The sequence below is a fragment of the Mandrillus leucophaeus genome, unplaced genomic scaffold (genome assembly GCF_000951045.1).
Source record: "Mandrillus leucophaeus isolate KB7577 unplaced genomic scaffold, Mleu.le_1.0 Scaffold13, whole genome shotgun sequence".
Classification (NCBI taxonomy): Eukaryota; Metazoa; Chordata; class Mammalia; order Primates; family Cercopithecidae; genus Mandrillus; species Mandrillus leucophaeus.
In genome coordinates this window covers 3722403-3739246 of record NW_012101254.1, presented here as the reverse complement: position 1 = coordinate 3739246, position 16844 = coordinate 3722403, and the positions used below count along the sequence as shown (strand labels likewise).

The 16844-nt window shown below is 36.6% G+C and overlaps 1 protein-coding gene and 1 pseudogene across 7 annotated transcripts in view; one reads left to right on the top strand and one right to left on the bottom strand.

Annotated features, from left to right (window-relative positions):
• Window positions 1-605, bottom strand: part of LOC105533958 — a 4033-nt pseudogene extending 3428 nt beyond the window's left edge.
• Window positions 1-16844, top strand: part of BRE (brain and reproductive organ-expressed (TNFRSF1A modulator)) — a 512734-nt gene that overhangs the window by 151897 nt on the left and 343993 nt on the right. For all 7 annotated transcript variants that reach the window (XM_011972582.1, XM_011972586.1, XM_011972584.1 and 4 more), the window contains one exon: window positions 9123-9317. In XM_011972582.1, coding sequence (XP_011827972.1) covers window positions 9123-9317 — 195 coding nt within the window. The remainder of the gene's footprint in view (window positions 1-9122; window positions 9318-16844) is intronic.

Here is a 16844-nt window from a genome sequence, read left to right as displayed (position 1 = left end):
CCTACAGAATGGGAGAAAATTTTTGCAATCTACTCATCTGACAAAGGGCTAATATCCAGAACCTACAAAGAACTCAAACAAATTTACAAGAATAAGGTCCTTTTCTTTCTCAGTGGCATCTTTTGACTTCTTTTTCTTTTTAAAACTATCCTTACTGTCTGATTCAGTTTCTGATTTGGACCTTTCAGAAGATTTATGTGAATGGTTCTTCTTCTTTCTCTTTCTCTGTTTTCCTTATCTCTTATCCTTATCTTCAGAATCTGAAGAACTGCTGGAAGAATCAGAGCTTGATGAAGAAGAAGATGAATACCTACCAGATTTCTTCTTTTTTCTTTCTCTGTCGTTTTTTGGATGAGCTCTCACTTCCACTTAACAATTTCCCCCTGTGTTTTTCTAGTTCTTTCTTCCAGTTCTCATTCATTTTATTCAGCCAAAGCCCTGGAGCCTTTCTTTTTCTTTTCTGGTTGCTCTTTTACTTCTTTCCAGGTAGGCCTTGGTCGATTCAGATAATCCTGTATTGTTGGCCCTGAAGACTGGATTGAACCCCTTGATCTTGCCATTGCTGTTGGATGCATATAGGCCACCCATTTGTCCCACTTCCCCATGGTGCTGGGCTGAGCGCACAGTCGCACACCGAGGGAAACCTGGCCAGAGAAACAGCCGAAGTGGGCCCTCCGCAGGTGCATTTCCTTCTAATTAGCTTCTGTGCATCCCAGAATCCACTGTGTTTTAGACTGTAATGAACAACTTCAAACATCATAGCAACAATCTCATCAGACTCTATAGGCTCTGCTTACAAGGGGGAAGAGAATTATTAGAATATTTGAAAATAAAGCCATGGCGGATCACAGAACTACCCTGTTTAATTTTTTTTGCCTTACCAATATTTATTTCTATGAGTGTGCTACAGTTTGTAGTAATGAAGGGTACTACTATGATATTCTTTCTTGTGTCCACTTCATTTTGTTCTTAATAGTTGAATCTTCTCAAGAACAAAATCCCAAAATATAATCTGCAAGTTAAAACCATAAGGGATATACATGATTGGCAGTGCTGTGTTACCTTTTTTTGTTTGCCATATGAGTATAAATATTTGAACGGTAGTTACATGGAAGAAGGAGTAGACTTGCTTTTCTTAATCCAGCTTCTCTTTCTCCCATCCTCAAATTCATGTTATGTCCACTCGACTTTTCAAATTTTGTAACTTGTTATATTTGAAGAAATTAGGAAAATATGTTTAAAATGATTTCATTTCAATTGTTTTAGATGATATATTAAAGGAATTATACATACTTAACAAAATGTACAGTATAAACACTTATTGTTGATAATACTTGGTCCTCTTACAAATAGGTCAATAGCAAATTTATTTTTGTTGTTATCCTTGGTGTTCTCCAGATGGAGTGACATTTAAAAAAATCGTGCTTGTTCAGTTCCAGTTTTGTTAGAAATGTAAAATGTTATTGGTGATATCCTAAGACTTGCCATTTATTTTATTTTTTCTGCATATTCTATATAATTTATTCATGATTATAGACATTAGAAGTTTAAAATTAGAATTTCCCTAATGCACTATTACTTTCTATGTTGTAGAAAGATTTTTTTTTCTTTTTTAACAGCATTATTGAGATCTAATTGATATATAACTCATCCATTTGAAGTATAAAATTCAGTTGTTTTTAGTATATCCACAGAGTCGTGCAGTCATCAATTACCATAGTGAATTTAGAACATTTTAATCATTCCCAAAAAGAAACCATGTGCCCATTAGCAGTCCTCATTTCCCCCCAAGTCCCCAGCCCTAGGCAACCACTAATTTACAGTCTATCCCTGTAGATTTGGCTTTTCTAGACATTTTGTATAAATGGATTCATACAATGTATGGCCTTTAGGTCTGCCTTCTTGCACAGCTTAATGTTTCAAGGTTGATCCCTGTCATTGCATGAATCAGTATTTCCTTTCTTTTTATTGTGGAATGATACTCCATTGTATGTATGTACATATTGTATTTATTCATACTTTAGTTGATGGACATTTGGGTTGTTTGTACTTTTTATCTATTAGGAATAATGCTACTATGAACATTTGTATACAGGTTTTTTTTTTTTAATTTTTAATTTCTGTATTTCAGTAGGTTTTGGGAAACAGGTGGTATTTGGTTATATGAATAAGTTCTTTAGTGATAATTTCTGAGATTTTGGTGCATCCATCACCCCAGCAGTGTACGCTGTGCCCAATGTGTGGTCTTTTATTTCTTGCCACCCTCACCCTTTCCTGAGTCCCCAAAGTCCAATGTGTCATTCTTATACCTTTGTGTCCTCATTCATATACCTTTGTGTCCTTGTAGCTCTTAGCTCCCACATGTGAGTGAGAGCATACGATGTTTGTTTTTTTATTCCTGAGTTACTTCACTTAGAGTAATAGTCTCCAATTCCATCCAGGTTGCTGTGAATGCCATTATTTCATTACTTTTTATGGCTGAGCAGTTTTCATATATATGTGTGTGTGTGTGTATGTATGTGTGTGTGTGTGTGTGTGTTAATTGTTAATTGATATTTGGGCTGGTTCCCCATTTTTGCAATTGCAAATTGTGCTGCTGTAAACATGCATGTGCAAGTATCTTTTTCATATAATGTTTCCTCTGGGTGGATACCTAGTAGTGCGATTGCTGGATCAAAAGGTAGATCTACTTTCAGTTCTTTAAGGAATCTCCACACTGTTTTCCATAGTGGTTGTACTAGTTTACATTCCTACCAACAATGTCAAAGTGTTCCCTTTTCACCACATCCACGCCATCTGTTGGTTTTTGATTTTGGCCATGCTTGCAGGGTAAGGTGGTATTGTATTATGGTTTCGATTTTCATTTCCCTGATAATTAGTGATGTTAGCATTTTTCCAAATGCTTGTTGGCCATTTGTATATCTTCTTCTGAGAATTGTCTGTTCATGTCCTTAGTCCACTTTTTAAAAAATTTTACTTTAAGTTCTGGGATACTTGTGCAGGACGTGCAGGTTTGTTACATAGGTATATATGAGCCAGGGTGGTTCGCTGCATCTATCAACCCATCATCTAGGTTTTAAGGCGCGCATGCATTATATATTTGTCCTAATGCTCTCCCTTTCCTTACCCCCCAACCCCTGACAGGTCCTGGTGTGTGATGTTCCCCTCCCTGTGTCCATATGTTCTCATTGTTCAACTCCCACTTAATGAGCGTGAGCATGCTGTGTTTGATTTTCTGTTCCTGTTAGCTTTCTGAGAATGATAGCTTCCAGATTCATCCATGTCCCTGAAAAGGACATGAACTCATTCTTTTTTATGACTGCATAGTATTCCATGGTATATATGTGCCATATTTTCTTTATCCAGTCTATCATTGATAGGCATTTGGATTGGTTCCAAGTCTTTGCTATTGTAAATAGTGCTGCAATAAACATAGGTGTGCGTGTGTCTTACTTTTTAGTGAGATTATTTGTTTTTTTCTTGTCGATATGTTTGAGTCCTTTGTAGATTCTGGATATTAGTCGTTTGTCAGATGTATAGATTGTGAAGATTTTCTCCCACTCTATGGGTTGTCTGTTTACTCTGCTGATAGTTTCTTTTGCTGTGCAGAATCTTTTTAGTTTAATTAAGTCCCATCTGTTTATCTTTGTTTTTGTCTTATTTGCTTTTGGATTCTTGGTCATGAAGTCTTTGCCTAAGCCAGTGTCTAGAAGGGTTTTTCCTGTGTTATCTTATAGAATCTTTATGGTTTCAGGTCTTGGATTTCAGTTTTCATCCATCTTGAGTTGATTTTCATATAAGGTGAGAGCTGAGGATCCAGTTTCATTCTTCTACATGTGGCTTGCCAATTATTTCAGCACCATTTGTTGAATAGGGTGTCCTTTCCTCACTTTATGTTTTTGTTTGCTATGTTGAAGATCAAATGGCTGTAAGTATTTGGCTTTGTTTCTGAGTTCTCTATTCTGTTCCATTGGCCTATGTGCCTATTTTTATACCAGTAACATGCTGTTTTGGTGACTATGGCCTTATAGTATAGTTTGAAGTTGGGTAATGTGATGCCTCCAAATTTGTTTTTTGCTTAGTAAGACTTTGCATTTAGATGAATGCAACACAAAAGAGTTTTGGCTAAGGAAGGCACAATAAACTGCTTCAACTGTGACCACTACACTTTAGCATGTTGCATTTGCTTTCTGGAAACGTTCCACGAGGCTCAGAATTTAAGAAATAGTAAATTCAAAGTTACTTGAAGCATATGTATTTAGGGCTAAATGATGCAAGATTTGTTTTCCAGAAGGTTATGGCACTGGCTAACTTTTTTAGTTGTTTAGAAAAGACAATTGGAGTCTGACCTTATAAAATGTAAAAATGACAAATGGAATTTCTTAAACTTTGGGATTGAAAAACAGTTTGAAATGAAATATGTGAAGTGTGAAATAAAATATGTGAAGTATGCTATTATGTTTTCGTAAAAGTTATATTTCCATTATGAAAGTATGTTCATGTCTTATGTATACATACATGCATATACATGTATATACACTCAGAAAATTTGGAAAATACGGAAAAACAGGAAAAAGAAAAAAACTCTTTTAAATAGCTTCCAACTATGGATTTCAGTTATTAACAGTTCTCCCAATAAATTTTCCATGTATAGATGGTTTTTGCTATGGAAGGTTGGGAGAGGATGGGGATAGCCAAGTTGTAATCATAATGTGTATGCAGATTTATGTCTCTCCTCATTTAATATTGTAACAAAAGTATTTTCTGTGCTATTGCAGTTGTTTCTGTGCTATTGTAATTGTTTATACAATTATATATAATACTATTACATATAATTATATATAATTGTATAAATTGTTTATACAGTTATATGTAATACTATTATATATAATTATATATATAATTGTATAAACCTACTGTAATAGTATAGAAACATAGTTGCAGATTATTTATTTGAATTACATTAACAGTTTTTAAAACAATTCTTATTATCAGGTGTCTAGATTGTTTGCAGTTTCATAATATTACAAATGACTCTATGTGTATTTCTATCTATAAAGTTCCCCCCCCCTTTATTTTTAGTTATTTGCAGATTAGCTAGATTCCCAGAAATAAGATTTCTAGGGGCATTGAGAATAAACATTTCTAAGACTCTCTCTCTCTCTGTCTCTCTCTCTCACACACACACACACATGCATATAGTTAAACTACTTGTATGAGTTTACAATTCTATGTGTAAAAAGGTCCATGAAATTATATCTTCACCAACATTGGCTGTTTGCTGAAAAAAAGAACTTGGCTAATTTAAGATATAAACATTGTTTCTCATAATTTTTGCTCTACTTTCTTCTCTTGTGGGAAATGCTGGGTGAGGGACAGGCCAAATCAGAGGGTCCCATGGGAGCCAGAAACAATTTGTGGAGCTGAAGCACTATCAGGATAATAAGTTGAAAGGAAGACACTGATCTGAGGGAAGCATGTACCATGGAAGCAGTGTTTGGAGCTTCAGAGAGTGGGAGAGGCAGCATAGAGTGGCAGAGCCATGGGTCATGTGGAGGAACTTAGGGAGGGTCAGACATTGGTGTCATGTGCAGGCCTTGTGTGGGGGAAAGTATCTTCTGGAGGGAGAGGATCTCATAATATAGTCTGGAGGGAGACTTAATATTGTTCTTTACATTCTTTTATGCCACTTTAAAAATATTTGTTTTACTGTATACATATATTACTTTTCAATGAAAAGTTAGTTTATTAAAAAGGAGAAGTGAGGAAAATTATACTTCTTTAACTACTAGTGGGCTTGCATACTTTTCATATATTGTCAGTCTCTTTTAATTTCCTTTTATTTTACTGATATGCTAGAGAGTTGGGCAAAATTTTGTAGTAAGATTTTTTTAGATAATTTTCTTGTTATATTTCTAATGTATTCCTGTACCTTATCTTTTTATTAGTTGAACATTTTTATCATAAGATTAATTTAATTAAAGAATTTTTCCCCCCCCCGAAAATTTTTTTCCCTCCCTTATTAAGCAGAGATGGTTCCAAGTCTCATTTCTTCATTTGCTTAGTTTCCTCCTTTATCTCCCCAAAGACATGGACAGACTACATTGTTTCTTAATGTTTTCCATTCATTGGTATCCTCACACGTGTCTAAATTTGTGGCACTGTGGCCGGAAAACTATGGGTTTTAATAAGTGGAACCGGAATTGAGGGTGAGCTAGGCCTTGAAACTACTATTGCTCACTGTCTTTCTGAGGAAGGAAGCTCTGATAAGGAGGAACTCTGAGGATTGGTTGGGCTTGTTCAAGACTGCGGGGCCATTGATATGGGAGCCCATAGGTAGGTGGTGGAATGTATTTACGAGAGAGAAATGTGGAAAGGTCAAGGGCCAGATGAACTGGGAGCACTCCTCCTGTCAGGTGGCCTGGACAGGGGAGCCAAAGTATCCAAAATTACCACTATGCATGAGTTGGCTCATGACCACAGAGAGGCAAGTGCTAGTTCGTTGGCTCAAAACTGATATTTTAGTTAACTGATTGGAGGAAGAGTAGGAAGATTTACATTCTACACAGTCTCAATTATTGTTTACACTTGAATGTGAGCAGTTATTTAATCTCTCTAGTTAACTAGTCTTTAAAAAGAATTGGTGCGATACCTTCCCTAAACTGTTTCATAGGTGTTTTAGTGAGAATGATGAAGTTTCTATTATAAAATAGTAGTGAATTTTCTTTTGCTTTTGTTTATTGTCTTTGACTATGTTTTATCACTTTCTCTGAATGCATTTTTCATTCCTCATTTTTGGAATCCTTTTATTGTATGCTCTTTTCTCTGTTAATATGTGATGTGCCCTGTGCCTACTCTTTGTGGCCATCCCCATTTTAGATTTCTTCCTTTAAGCATTACCAAAAAGAAGTAGAAGAACTTTGTGAATAGAGAGAGAGACACTTATTTTTCTCTTTTTCATAGACGCCTGCTAATTTATGCCTCCTCCTCTTTCCCTGAAGGACCTTTGGGCATTTTTCTCTATCTCATACTTGAGAGAATGGAAAGCTCCAATGCCTTGTATTGCTAGATCTGTTTTTAAAATATGCCCTATTCTTAGGGAGTAACTAAAACTTTATATATCTTCTGTTTTCTCCCCTTCTAGGCAAAGTGGTTCAAACCACAAATTACCTAACAAGTAAAAGTGGTCATATAGCAATACTAGAGGAATTTTTATCTTGTTTAGTATAGCTAAACCATCCTTGATGGGAGTGTTTTCCAGTGAGTTTGCCTTGAATGGCTAAGGAGATCAACAAAGAAATTATGTTTTAATGGAAGGAGACTGGTTAGTATGTCTTTAACACTTCGTTTGAATCACTTGAAATGAATTCAAGTTGGTAAGGTATGTTGCCAACTTATATGTTTTCATAATTTTTTAAAACTTGTTTGGATATAGGTCTGTAACTTGCCAAATAACTAAGGAGAAATGACAGAATTTAAAAAATATAAATCAAGACAACTAAAGCTTTTTCTTTTTGCTCTAGTAGGCAGCGAGGACTGATAAGGAATACTTGACCAAGAAATGGAATATTGTATTTTATTCTTGCTTATAAATGTTTAGCAGTGCTCTCTGAAGGAAATGCATAGCAAGCTATGTTAAGATCATTTTAAGTTCTACACAATGCTGTTATATCCTATTGATGCTTTGAATTTAGTCTTGAACAGCTCAGAAGGAGTCTGGCTATTGAGGTCAACAGATTTGCCAGGGAAAACTTTGTACTTTACTTATCAAATCACTTTCATATCAAGATACCCCTCTTATTCACTGTACGATACTGAAGCTCTTACCTTTTCCTCTGTTCATTGTCTTTATTTGAACATCCTAAGACCTGTTTTTCCTATAAATGAAAGAACACTTACTGATTTCCCCATTGTCATTTAGTTCCTATAAATCAACCCACTCAGTAGAGCAAAGTAATTCCTTTAAAAAAATGCATTCCTTTACTTTTTATTTGTTTTCTTTTGATAGAAGCTATGCTTGGTTTGTCCTTAGGACAATATAAAGTAGTGTTCTCAAAGTGTGGTCTGCAGACCTCTGGGGTCCCTGAGACCATTTCAAGGGTCTGCAAAGTCAAAACTGTTTTCATAATCATATTAAGATATTATGACTTCTTTTTTACAGTGTTAATATTTGCATTTACATTGCAGAAGCAGTGGTGTGCAAAACTGATGGCTTGGCATTAACCACACCAGACATCAAGCTATACTCATAGTTATTTTATTCTCTTTTGTCACACATACTCAGTTAAAAAAACAACAACAGTTCACTTAAGAATGTCTTTGATGAAGTAATAAAAAATATGAATTTTATAAAGTCATGACCCTTGAGTACACACGCTTTCAATATTCTGTGCGACAAAATGAGAGTACACATGGAAGACTACTGCATACCTAAGTATGTTGTCTCAAGGAAAATCATGAGTGTGATTGAGTTCCAAGCTGAACTAGCTGCTTTTTTCTTGGAACCATCCTTTTTTACTTGGAGGAGTGACTGATGGATGAACTGTGGTTATTCAGATTTGCGCATTTGGCAGACATTTTCCCATGTCTCTATTTTATGCCTATCTTTTTCAGGCCTAACCGTCACCATTGTGCTTATATTTCTGTGAGGCTCTAGTGTTTACAGAGCGTTTATTTATATCTGGTATTACAGATACAGATGGTCTGTGGATCTGAGTTGAATTACTTTAGCATATAATGCTGAATTTAGGTAGAGATCGAAAAAAATTAAAATTATAAAAGAATAAGAAACAAATTAAGTCTTCCAGGGCTAAAATTATGGTCTTCTAGGATATTTAGGTTTCTTGTTTTGTTACTACCCGGCTTTACACTTCACTGTTTCTGCCTATTCATGATGGAATTCCTCCTCAATTTTTCTGCAAGGATTTTTTTAGAAGGCAGGAGAAATTGCCAATATCAAAAGATTTCTCTAACTTCATCTCTGGGTATATGGCTAACTAGGAGTAGTCTGTTCCTCTTAGATTTCTATTACTCTTTTCCTCTACATTGATGTGTGAATGTGATACTGGATTTGTATGAAATTTCAGTTTTAACTGGTCTTTTATTTGTTATGGCTTTTACAGAATCTTGCCTCCTGGAATCCTTCAAATCCTGAATGTCTCTTACTTGTGGTGAAGGAACTTGTGCAACAGTATCACCAATTCCAATGCAGCCGCCTCCGGGAGAGCTCCCGCCTCATGTTTGAATACCAGACATTACTGGAAGAGCCACAGTATGGAGAGAACATGGAAATTTATGCTGGGAAAAAAAACAACTGGGTAAGAATTTTTGAGAATGGGAAAAAAGATGACTTCATCTATAATAAAATAATCAATTCAGATGTTCATTTGAAAATCCTAGTCATTTCTTTAAATGACCATGGTCTAGGTAGCCTATATGTTTCTCATAATTTAGAGTTTAAAGAGACCTTAATGTTTGTCTAGTTCATTGTGTTTCTTAAAGATATTACCTGTGAAGTTTGTAAGATTCAGAGTCTCATCCCCAGCCCCAGATATTCAGCAGTCAGAGGTGGAGCCTGAGGGCCTGCACGTGCTACCAGTCTCCATGTCATTCTGATGTATGTGGCTTGCAGGTCACATTTTGAGACACTAACAAGTTTCCCCGTCCTTTGAATGGAAGACTTCTCCAATATCCCAGTCAGGTAAGAGAGGTCAGTAACTCTGGAATCTGCTAGCGTACATGGTGCCTTTTATATTTTCTTTTTGTAACTTAAACGATTATATGATCTTTTAAAAATTCAAGTCAGACCTTATTGCTCCTCTTCCCAGAACCTTATGTACTTCTCTTTTTTCTCTCATAGTAAAAGCCAAGTCCTTCCAGTGGTATAAAAAACTCTATATGGAGAAATGCAAATCAAAACCACAATGAGATACCGTCTCATGCCAGTTAGAATGGCGATCATTAAAAAGTCAGGAAACAACAGATACTGAAGAGCATATGGAGAAATAGGAATGCTTTTACACTGTTGATGGGAGTGTAAATTAGTTCAACCATTGTGGAAGACAACGTGGTGATTCCTCAAGGATCTAGAACCAGAAATACCTTTTGACCCAGCAATTCCATTACTGGGTATATATCCAAAGGATTATAAATCATTCTGCTATAAAGACACATGCACACGTATGTTTATTGCAGCACTATTCACAATAGCAAAGACTTGGAACCAACCCAAATGCCCATCAGTGATAGACTGGATAAAGAAAATGTGGCACATATACACCATGGAATACCATACAGCCATAAAAAGGATGAGTTCATGTCCCTTGCAGGGACATGGATGAAGCCGGAAACCATGATTCTCAGCAAACTAACACAGGAACAGAAAACAATACATGGCATGCTCTCACTGATAAGTGGGAGTTGAACAGTGAGAACACATGGACACAGGGAGAGGAACATCACACACCGATGCCTGTTGGTGGGAGGAGGCTATGGGAGGGATAGCATTAGGAGACATACCTGATACAGATGACAGGTTGATGGGTGCAGCAAACCACCGTGGCATGTGTATACCTATGTAACAAACCTGCACATTCTTCACATGTATCCCAGAACTTAAATTATATATATATGTAATTTATATTTATATATGTTGTATACATATAAATTATATATAATATACAAATTATATATATAAAAAACAGACCAAAAAAAAAGAAAAAAACAAAACTATATGATTCCCATCACTGCCATCTTCCATCCATCATTAATTTTGTCTGTTCATCTCCGACCTTTCTCTTTCAAATTCAACTCCAGCCACACTAGCACCCTGCTGTGCAGCAAGCACACCAGATATTCTCTTGCCCAAGGGTCTTTGCATAGGCTCTCTGTTGTCAGGGATGTTTCCCCCAGATATGCACATGGCTAATACTCTTCTTCCTTCAAACTTCTACTAATGTTATGTTCTCAATGATGCCCTGTTAACACCCCCAGCAGCCGTTTTGAGGTATAATTTACATATCATAAATTTACCTGTTTTAAGTGTACAGTTAAATGATTTTTAATAAGTTGGCTGATTTGAGCAACCACCACCATTATCCAGTTTTAGAATGGTTCCATCACCCCAGTGAGATCCCTCATGTCCCTTGCAGTTAATCTTGTTCCCACCTCCAGCCCTAGTCAGTCACTAAACTACTTTCTGTTTCTATAAATTTTCTTTTCTGAACATTTCTTATGATGGAGTCATACCGCTGTCTCTTATACACATCTAGATGTGTATAAGAGACAGACTTAGTACAATGTATCCAGGTTCATCCATGTTGTAGCATGTATCAGTACTTCATTTCTTTTTGTGGCTGAATAATACTCCATTGAATAGACATACCACGGTTTGTTTATCCATTTACCAATTAATGGACACTTGGGTTGTTTCCACTTTTTGACTTTTATGAATACTGCTGTAAGCATTCATGTGTGAGTATTGGTAATACCCCTTTTAAACATTGTGACTTGCACCCGTACCCTCTCCTCTATTTTTTACTTTGCTCCATGTGGCTTTTTTGCTTTTCCTTTTGGCATGCCATATAATTAATGTATTAGTTATATGTTGCTATGTAAAATAATCATTCCAAAACTTAGTAGCTTCAAACAATAACATTTATTATCATAGTTTTTGGCAGCAATCTGGGTAGGCCCTTTGCCTCAGGGTTTCTCACAGGCTATGCTTGAAGTGTTGGCTAGGGCTGTGATCATCTCAAGGCTTGACTGGAGATGGAGTCATTATAAATGCATGTGTGTGGTAGTTGGCATAGTTCAGTTCCTCATGGGTCGTCGAACTGAGGGCCTGAGCTCAGGGCTGGCTGTTGTCTGGAGGCCGCCTTCAACTGCTTGCCTCTCTACAGGGCAGTGCACAAGATTCAGAGCAAGCAAGTAGGGGAGAGCAAGAGGGAGTGTGTGAGCAAGATAGAAGTCACAATCTTTTATAACCTAATCTTGAAAGTGACAGCCCATCACTTTTGCTGTATTCTATTTGTTAGGTCCAATACCCCACCCTCCCAACACACCTACACACCCCACACACATACCTACACACACACACACACACACACACACACAGAATTACATAGGAGTATGAATACCAGAGACCACTGGGAGCCACTTAGAGGGAGCCTACCATACTTATTGATTATGTTTATTGTGTGTCTGTCCTCATTGAAATATAAAATCTCATGAGGGCAGGGATCATTGTTCACTAGCAAATCACAAACACCTGGAACAGTGTCTTCCACTTCATTGGTATTCCGTAAACGTTTTTGAATGAATGAATGAATAAACTCTCATTAAGCACAGAATAACTTTAGGTGCTCTTCTGTGCTAATTCTTTTAGGTTTCACTGTCTTTCTTAGGCTAAATAACACTCCCACTTTTGTTCTTCAGCTTTTTCTTTTACTTTTTTGGAGACAGATTCTCACTCTGTGGCCCAGGCTGGAGTGCAGTGGCGCAATCTTGGCTCATTGCAACCTCCGCCTCCTGGGTTCAACAATTCTCCTGTCTCAGCCTCCTGAGTAGCTGGGACTACAAGCGCATGCCACCACACCCGGCTAATTTTTGTAGTTTTAGTAGAGACGGAGTTTCACTGTGTTGGTCAGGCTGGTCTTGAATTCCTGACCTCAGGTGATGCACCCGCGTTGGCTTCCCAAAGTGCTGGGATTATAGACGTGAGCCACGGTGCCCGACCTCTTTGACTTTTTCTTAAAGGTTTTGATTTTAAGGTTTTACACGTGATTAATGCCTTCAAATCAGCATGACTAAAATTTTTGTTATTACAAATCATGTTGTTTGTTCAGTTCAAGGTTTTTTTCCTTTTGTAAAGTCTTGAATTTATATTTCAGTAAAAGACACATAACACTACATTTGCCATCTTTACTATTTTTAAGTGTACAGTTCAGTAGTGTTAAATATATTCACATTGCTGTGCAACAGATCTCTAGAACTTTTTCATCTTGCAGATGAACCCATGAAACACTAATTCCTCCTCCCCCCAGCACTTGGCAGGCACTTTACTATTTTCTGTTTCTATGGTTTTGACTCCTTTAGATACTTCATATGGGTAGACTCGTATATTTGATTTTTGTGACTGCTTATTTCACTTAGCATAATGTCTGAGGTTCATCAGTGTTGTAGCATGTGATAGGAATTCCTTCCTTTTTAAGGCTGTGTAGTATTCAATTGAGCGTATTTACCATATTTTACTTATCCATTCATCCATCAGTGAACATTTGGGTTGCTTCTACCTCTTGGCTATTGTGAATAATGCTACATTGAACATAGGTGTGCAACTATCTCTTTGAGATTCTGCTTTGAGTTCTTTGGGATATATACCTACAAGTAGGATTGCTAGGTTTTATACAATCCCATTTTTAATTGTTTGAGGAATTTCCATACTGTTTCTTTAACAGCTGCACTATTTTACATTCCCATCAACAGTGCATGGTTCAAGATGCAAACTATTGATTATTTTGAAACATTAATATGTTTATATGGCTAATAAGGAAAACTTTGTTGAACTTAGTTTATCCTCTATCCCCAGCATTTTCCTATTAAATAATTGACTTAATTGTCCTTACATAAATGGATGTTAGGTTAATTTGGCATGACTTCTTGGTGAACATGTGTTGTCTTTAGTGCTGACAGGCTCATCTGAAAGCAGGAATCACTGTCAAACTAACCAGTCTTTAGTTTTTAGGATTTGCCTTTGTGTCTCATTCCCCCTTTTTAATATTAATGTGAATTTGAATGTAATCCAGTTGTATGGCACCCTTTGTTACCTAATAATTTTCAAAATGTTATTCAGTGACTCAGCTAATACTTGAGGTGTAGTTCATCTAGGTGTAGAAGTTTGAATTCATTTCAGCAGATAGTTTGTTTTTATAGTATTTTTAAACTTTCTGTTTAATGTTACCGATACTCCTTTCTTTACTTACAAAACCTACTACTGCTACACTTATCTCAGTTTATTTTGATTTGATATTAAGTAGTTTGTAAACATTAGGGCAATGGTTATGGATTCAGGTGAAGTAAAGAAACTGAGAATCCTATAACAAGGCAAAGTAGACCGAAGTTAAGCTTATGGCAGACCAGGCCTAGGAAAGGCCTAGTAGAAATGGTAGCTGAGACTGTAGAAGTAAAATTATGAGTTGGAATCGGGGAGTAGGTCAAGAAACAGGGTATAAAAGTGAGTCTTGAGGGATGAACAAATTAGAGCTTGGCATGAGGGTTCAGGAGTATTAAAGGACAGCCCGCTAATGGAGGAAAAATCTAGACCAAGAGTCTAGAGATAAACACTGGACCCTGGCGGAAAGAAAGGAGCTTGATTTTGCGCCAAGATTTTTTTGAATCAGGGACTGTATTAGTTTCCTATTGCTGCTGTAAAAATTACCACAAACTTGGTGGCTTAAGAAAACACAGATTTATTATGTGATCGTTCTGGAGGACAGAAGTCTGAAATGGGTCTCCCTGGGCTAAAATCAAGGTGTTGGCAAGGCTGCATGCCTTCTGGAAGCGCTAAAGGAAACCATTTCAGGGTACTGAAGAAAGTTGCAGATATGCTCTCTGGGACATTATCTTTGAGAAATTTTGGAGAAGCAGAAAGATCCTAGAAGACTGTTGTAAGTGATGACATCCTGGAGATTTTTAAAGAAATTAAGCTCAGATCTTTAAGTAGATGATTTACAAACATTAAAATAAAAATGCAGTGGTCAATTGGAAAATAGTTGGGTAACTGGGAAACTGTCATGACAAACTTAGTTTGCTTCTTTAAGGAAGGGTAATATCATAAACTTAGATGATCTCATTTTCAGTGAAGCACTTGGTCATTCTCTCTTAGGATTCCACTGACGTATGCTCCTTTCTTAGTTGTTGGGATCTGCGGAAGCGTTCCACCTAAAAGTTTGGGTGTAACTCTTATCAGCCTCAGGTGTTTTGTGGAATGTCACAGGGCTTTTTCTTTGACCTTTTCTTGTTAAGGGTTTTGTTAGGGACTTGAATGAAATCATACAAAGTATGGGTTTCTTTTTTCTGCTAGCATAGAGCTTAAAAAGATAGCTATTGTGAAAGATTACAGAATCAATATTAAAAATTATTTTTGTGTGCTGGAATGCTGCGCCAAACTAACAAGATGCACTTTAGTAGGGCTAAGCCAGTGTGGGACTAATAGCATTTATGAAAAGTCTACTATGCTAGGTTTTGGGTTAAAACAAAATAAAATAGATCAGATACGGCTTTGGCTCCTGAGACTGTTAAAATCCAATTTCGAAGGTTTAATCTGTATCTGTAAAAAAGGAATTTGAACAATACTGGATAGATTACATCTCAAATGGAATATACAGGCTGTGTGAGCAGTCAGCAGAAGAGACAATCACTGAGGAAGGGAGTGACTAAGGAAAGCCTTTACTGGTCAACTGCTGACCTAGACCCTGAAGGAAGGTGGACATAAATGGCTCTCTCAAGAGAGATGGTCAGTGGGTTATATGATTGGGGGAAACTTAGAGGCATGACATATATGGGCAACAAGAATTGTAAGCATATATTCAAATGGCTTACTGATCAGTAAAACACATCTATTATGTGTTAGTGGCATTTTGCAACACGAGGACATTTTTATATGAAATAAATGGATATTTATTATATTAAAACATGATAATAGTATATTCTCTGAATGAAACATAAGAATCAGTAGGTTCTTCCTGATCTGAATGGAAATTCAAGTATTTTAGTTTTTTTCAGGTCCAAGTAGTCCATCTCATAAATGCTTGCTATGAAGAATGTAGGACTGGGAATGATTATTTAATCCCTTTGCATTACGCAGTTCTGTATCTGTTAGAGAGGATGGTCTTTACTGTTGTCATCGCTGAATTTTTCTTTCTGCCACATATATTTATATTCTTAAAAACATTTCTGCTCTAAAAGTATAAGGCTTTGAAAAACCTGATACGCTTCTTCCTTTTACTATCAGCTGGCATGAGGAAAATGTTACCATGTAGAAGAGGAAAAGGGCTCTGATTTACTATCAGTCTTCTGACAAGCCTGCGAATTTGAAATACACTATTCTCCCCACACTAAGCAGACACTCTTCTCCCTGCCCCCGAACCTCCATTTAGAGAGTTTTAGCAAGCACACATTTGAAAGTAAACGTTAACAAAAAATGCCCATTCTTTATTGTCTAATTCTCTACCTTTTTATTTTTATCAAATCGTTTCTCCTTATTGCTTTGCTCATCTCTTTTAACGATTTTTAGACATTGTAGTCCTTGTCTATGCTGGTTTTATAATGTTTAAGAAATACTAATAATAATTATGAAACTATAATGTTTAGGAAACCCCTGTTTTTCTAAACAGGTGAAAACAGATGCATATTGGGATGCAAGCTTAATGTTAAGAATGAAGAACACATTTCCGCCTGCATGCTCAGAGTCGTTTTTTAAAAGTGTATTTCATCATGTTTCTCAAAGATCAGATGGTTGTAGATGTGTGGTATTACTTCTGAGGCCTCTGTTCTGTTCCATGGTCTATATCTCTGTTTTGGTACCAGTACCATGCTGTTTTGGTTACTGTAGCCTTGTAGTGTAGTTTGAAGTCAGGTAGCATGATGCCTCCAGGTTTGTTCTTTTGGTTTAGGATTGTCTTGGCAATGCGGGCTCTTTTTTTGGTTCCATATGAACTTTAAAGTAGTTTTTTCCAATTCTGTGAAGTCATTGGTAGCTTAATGGGGATGACATTGAATCTATAAATTACCTTGGGCAGTATGGCCATTTTCATGATATTGATTCTTCCTATCCATGAGCATGG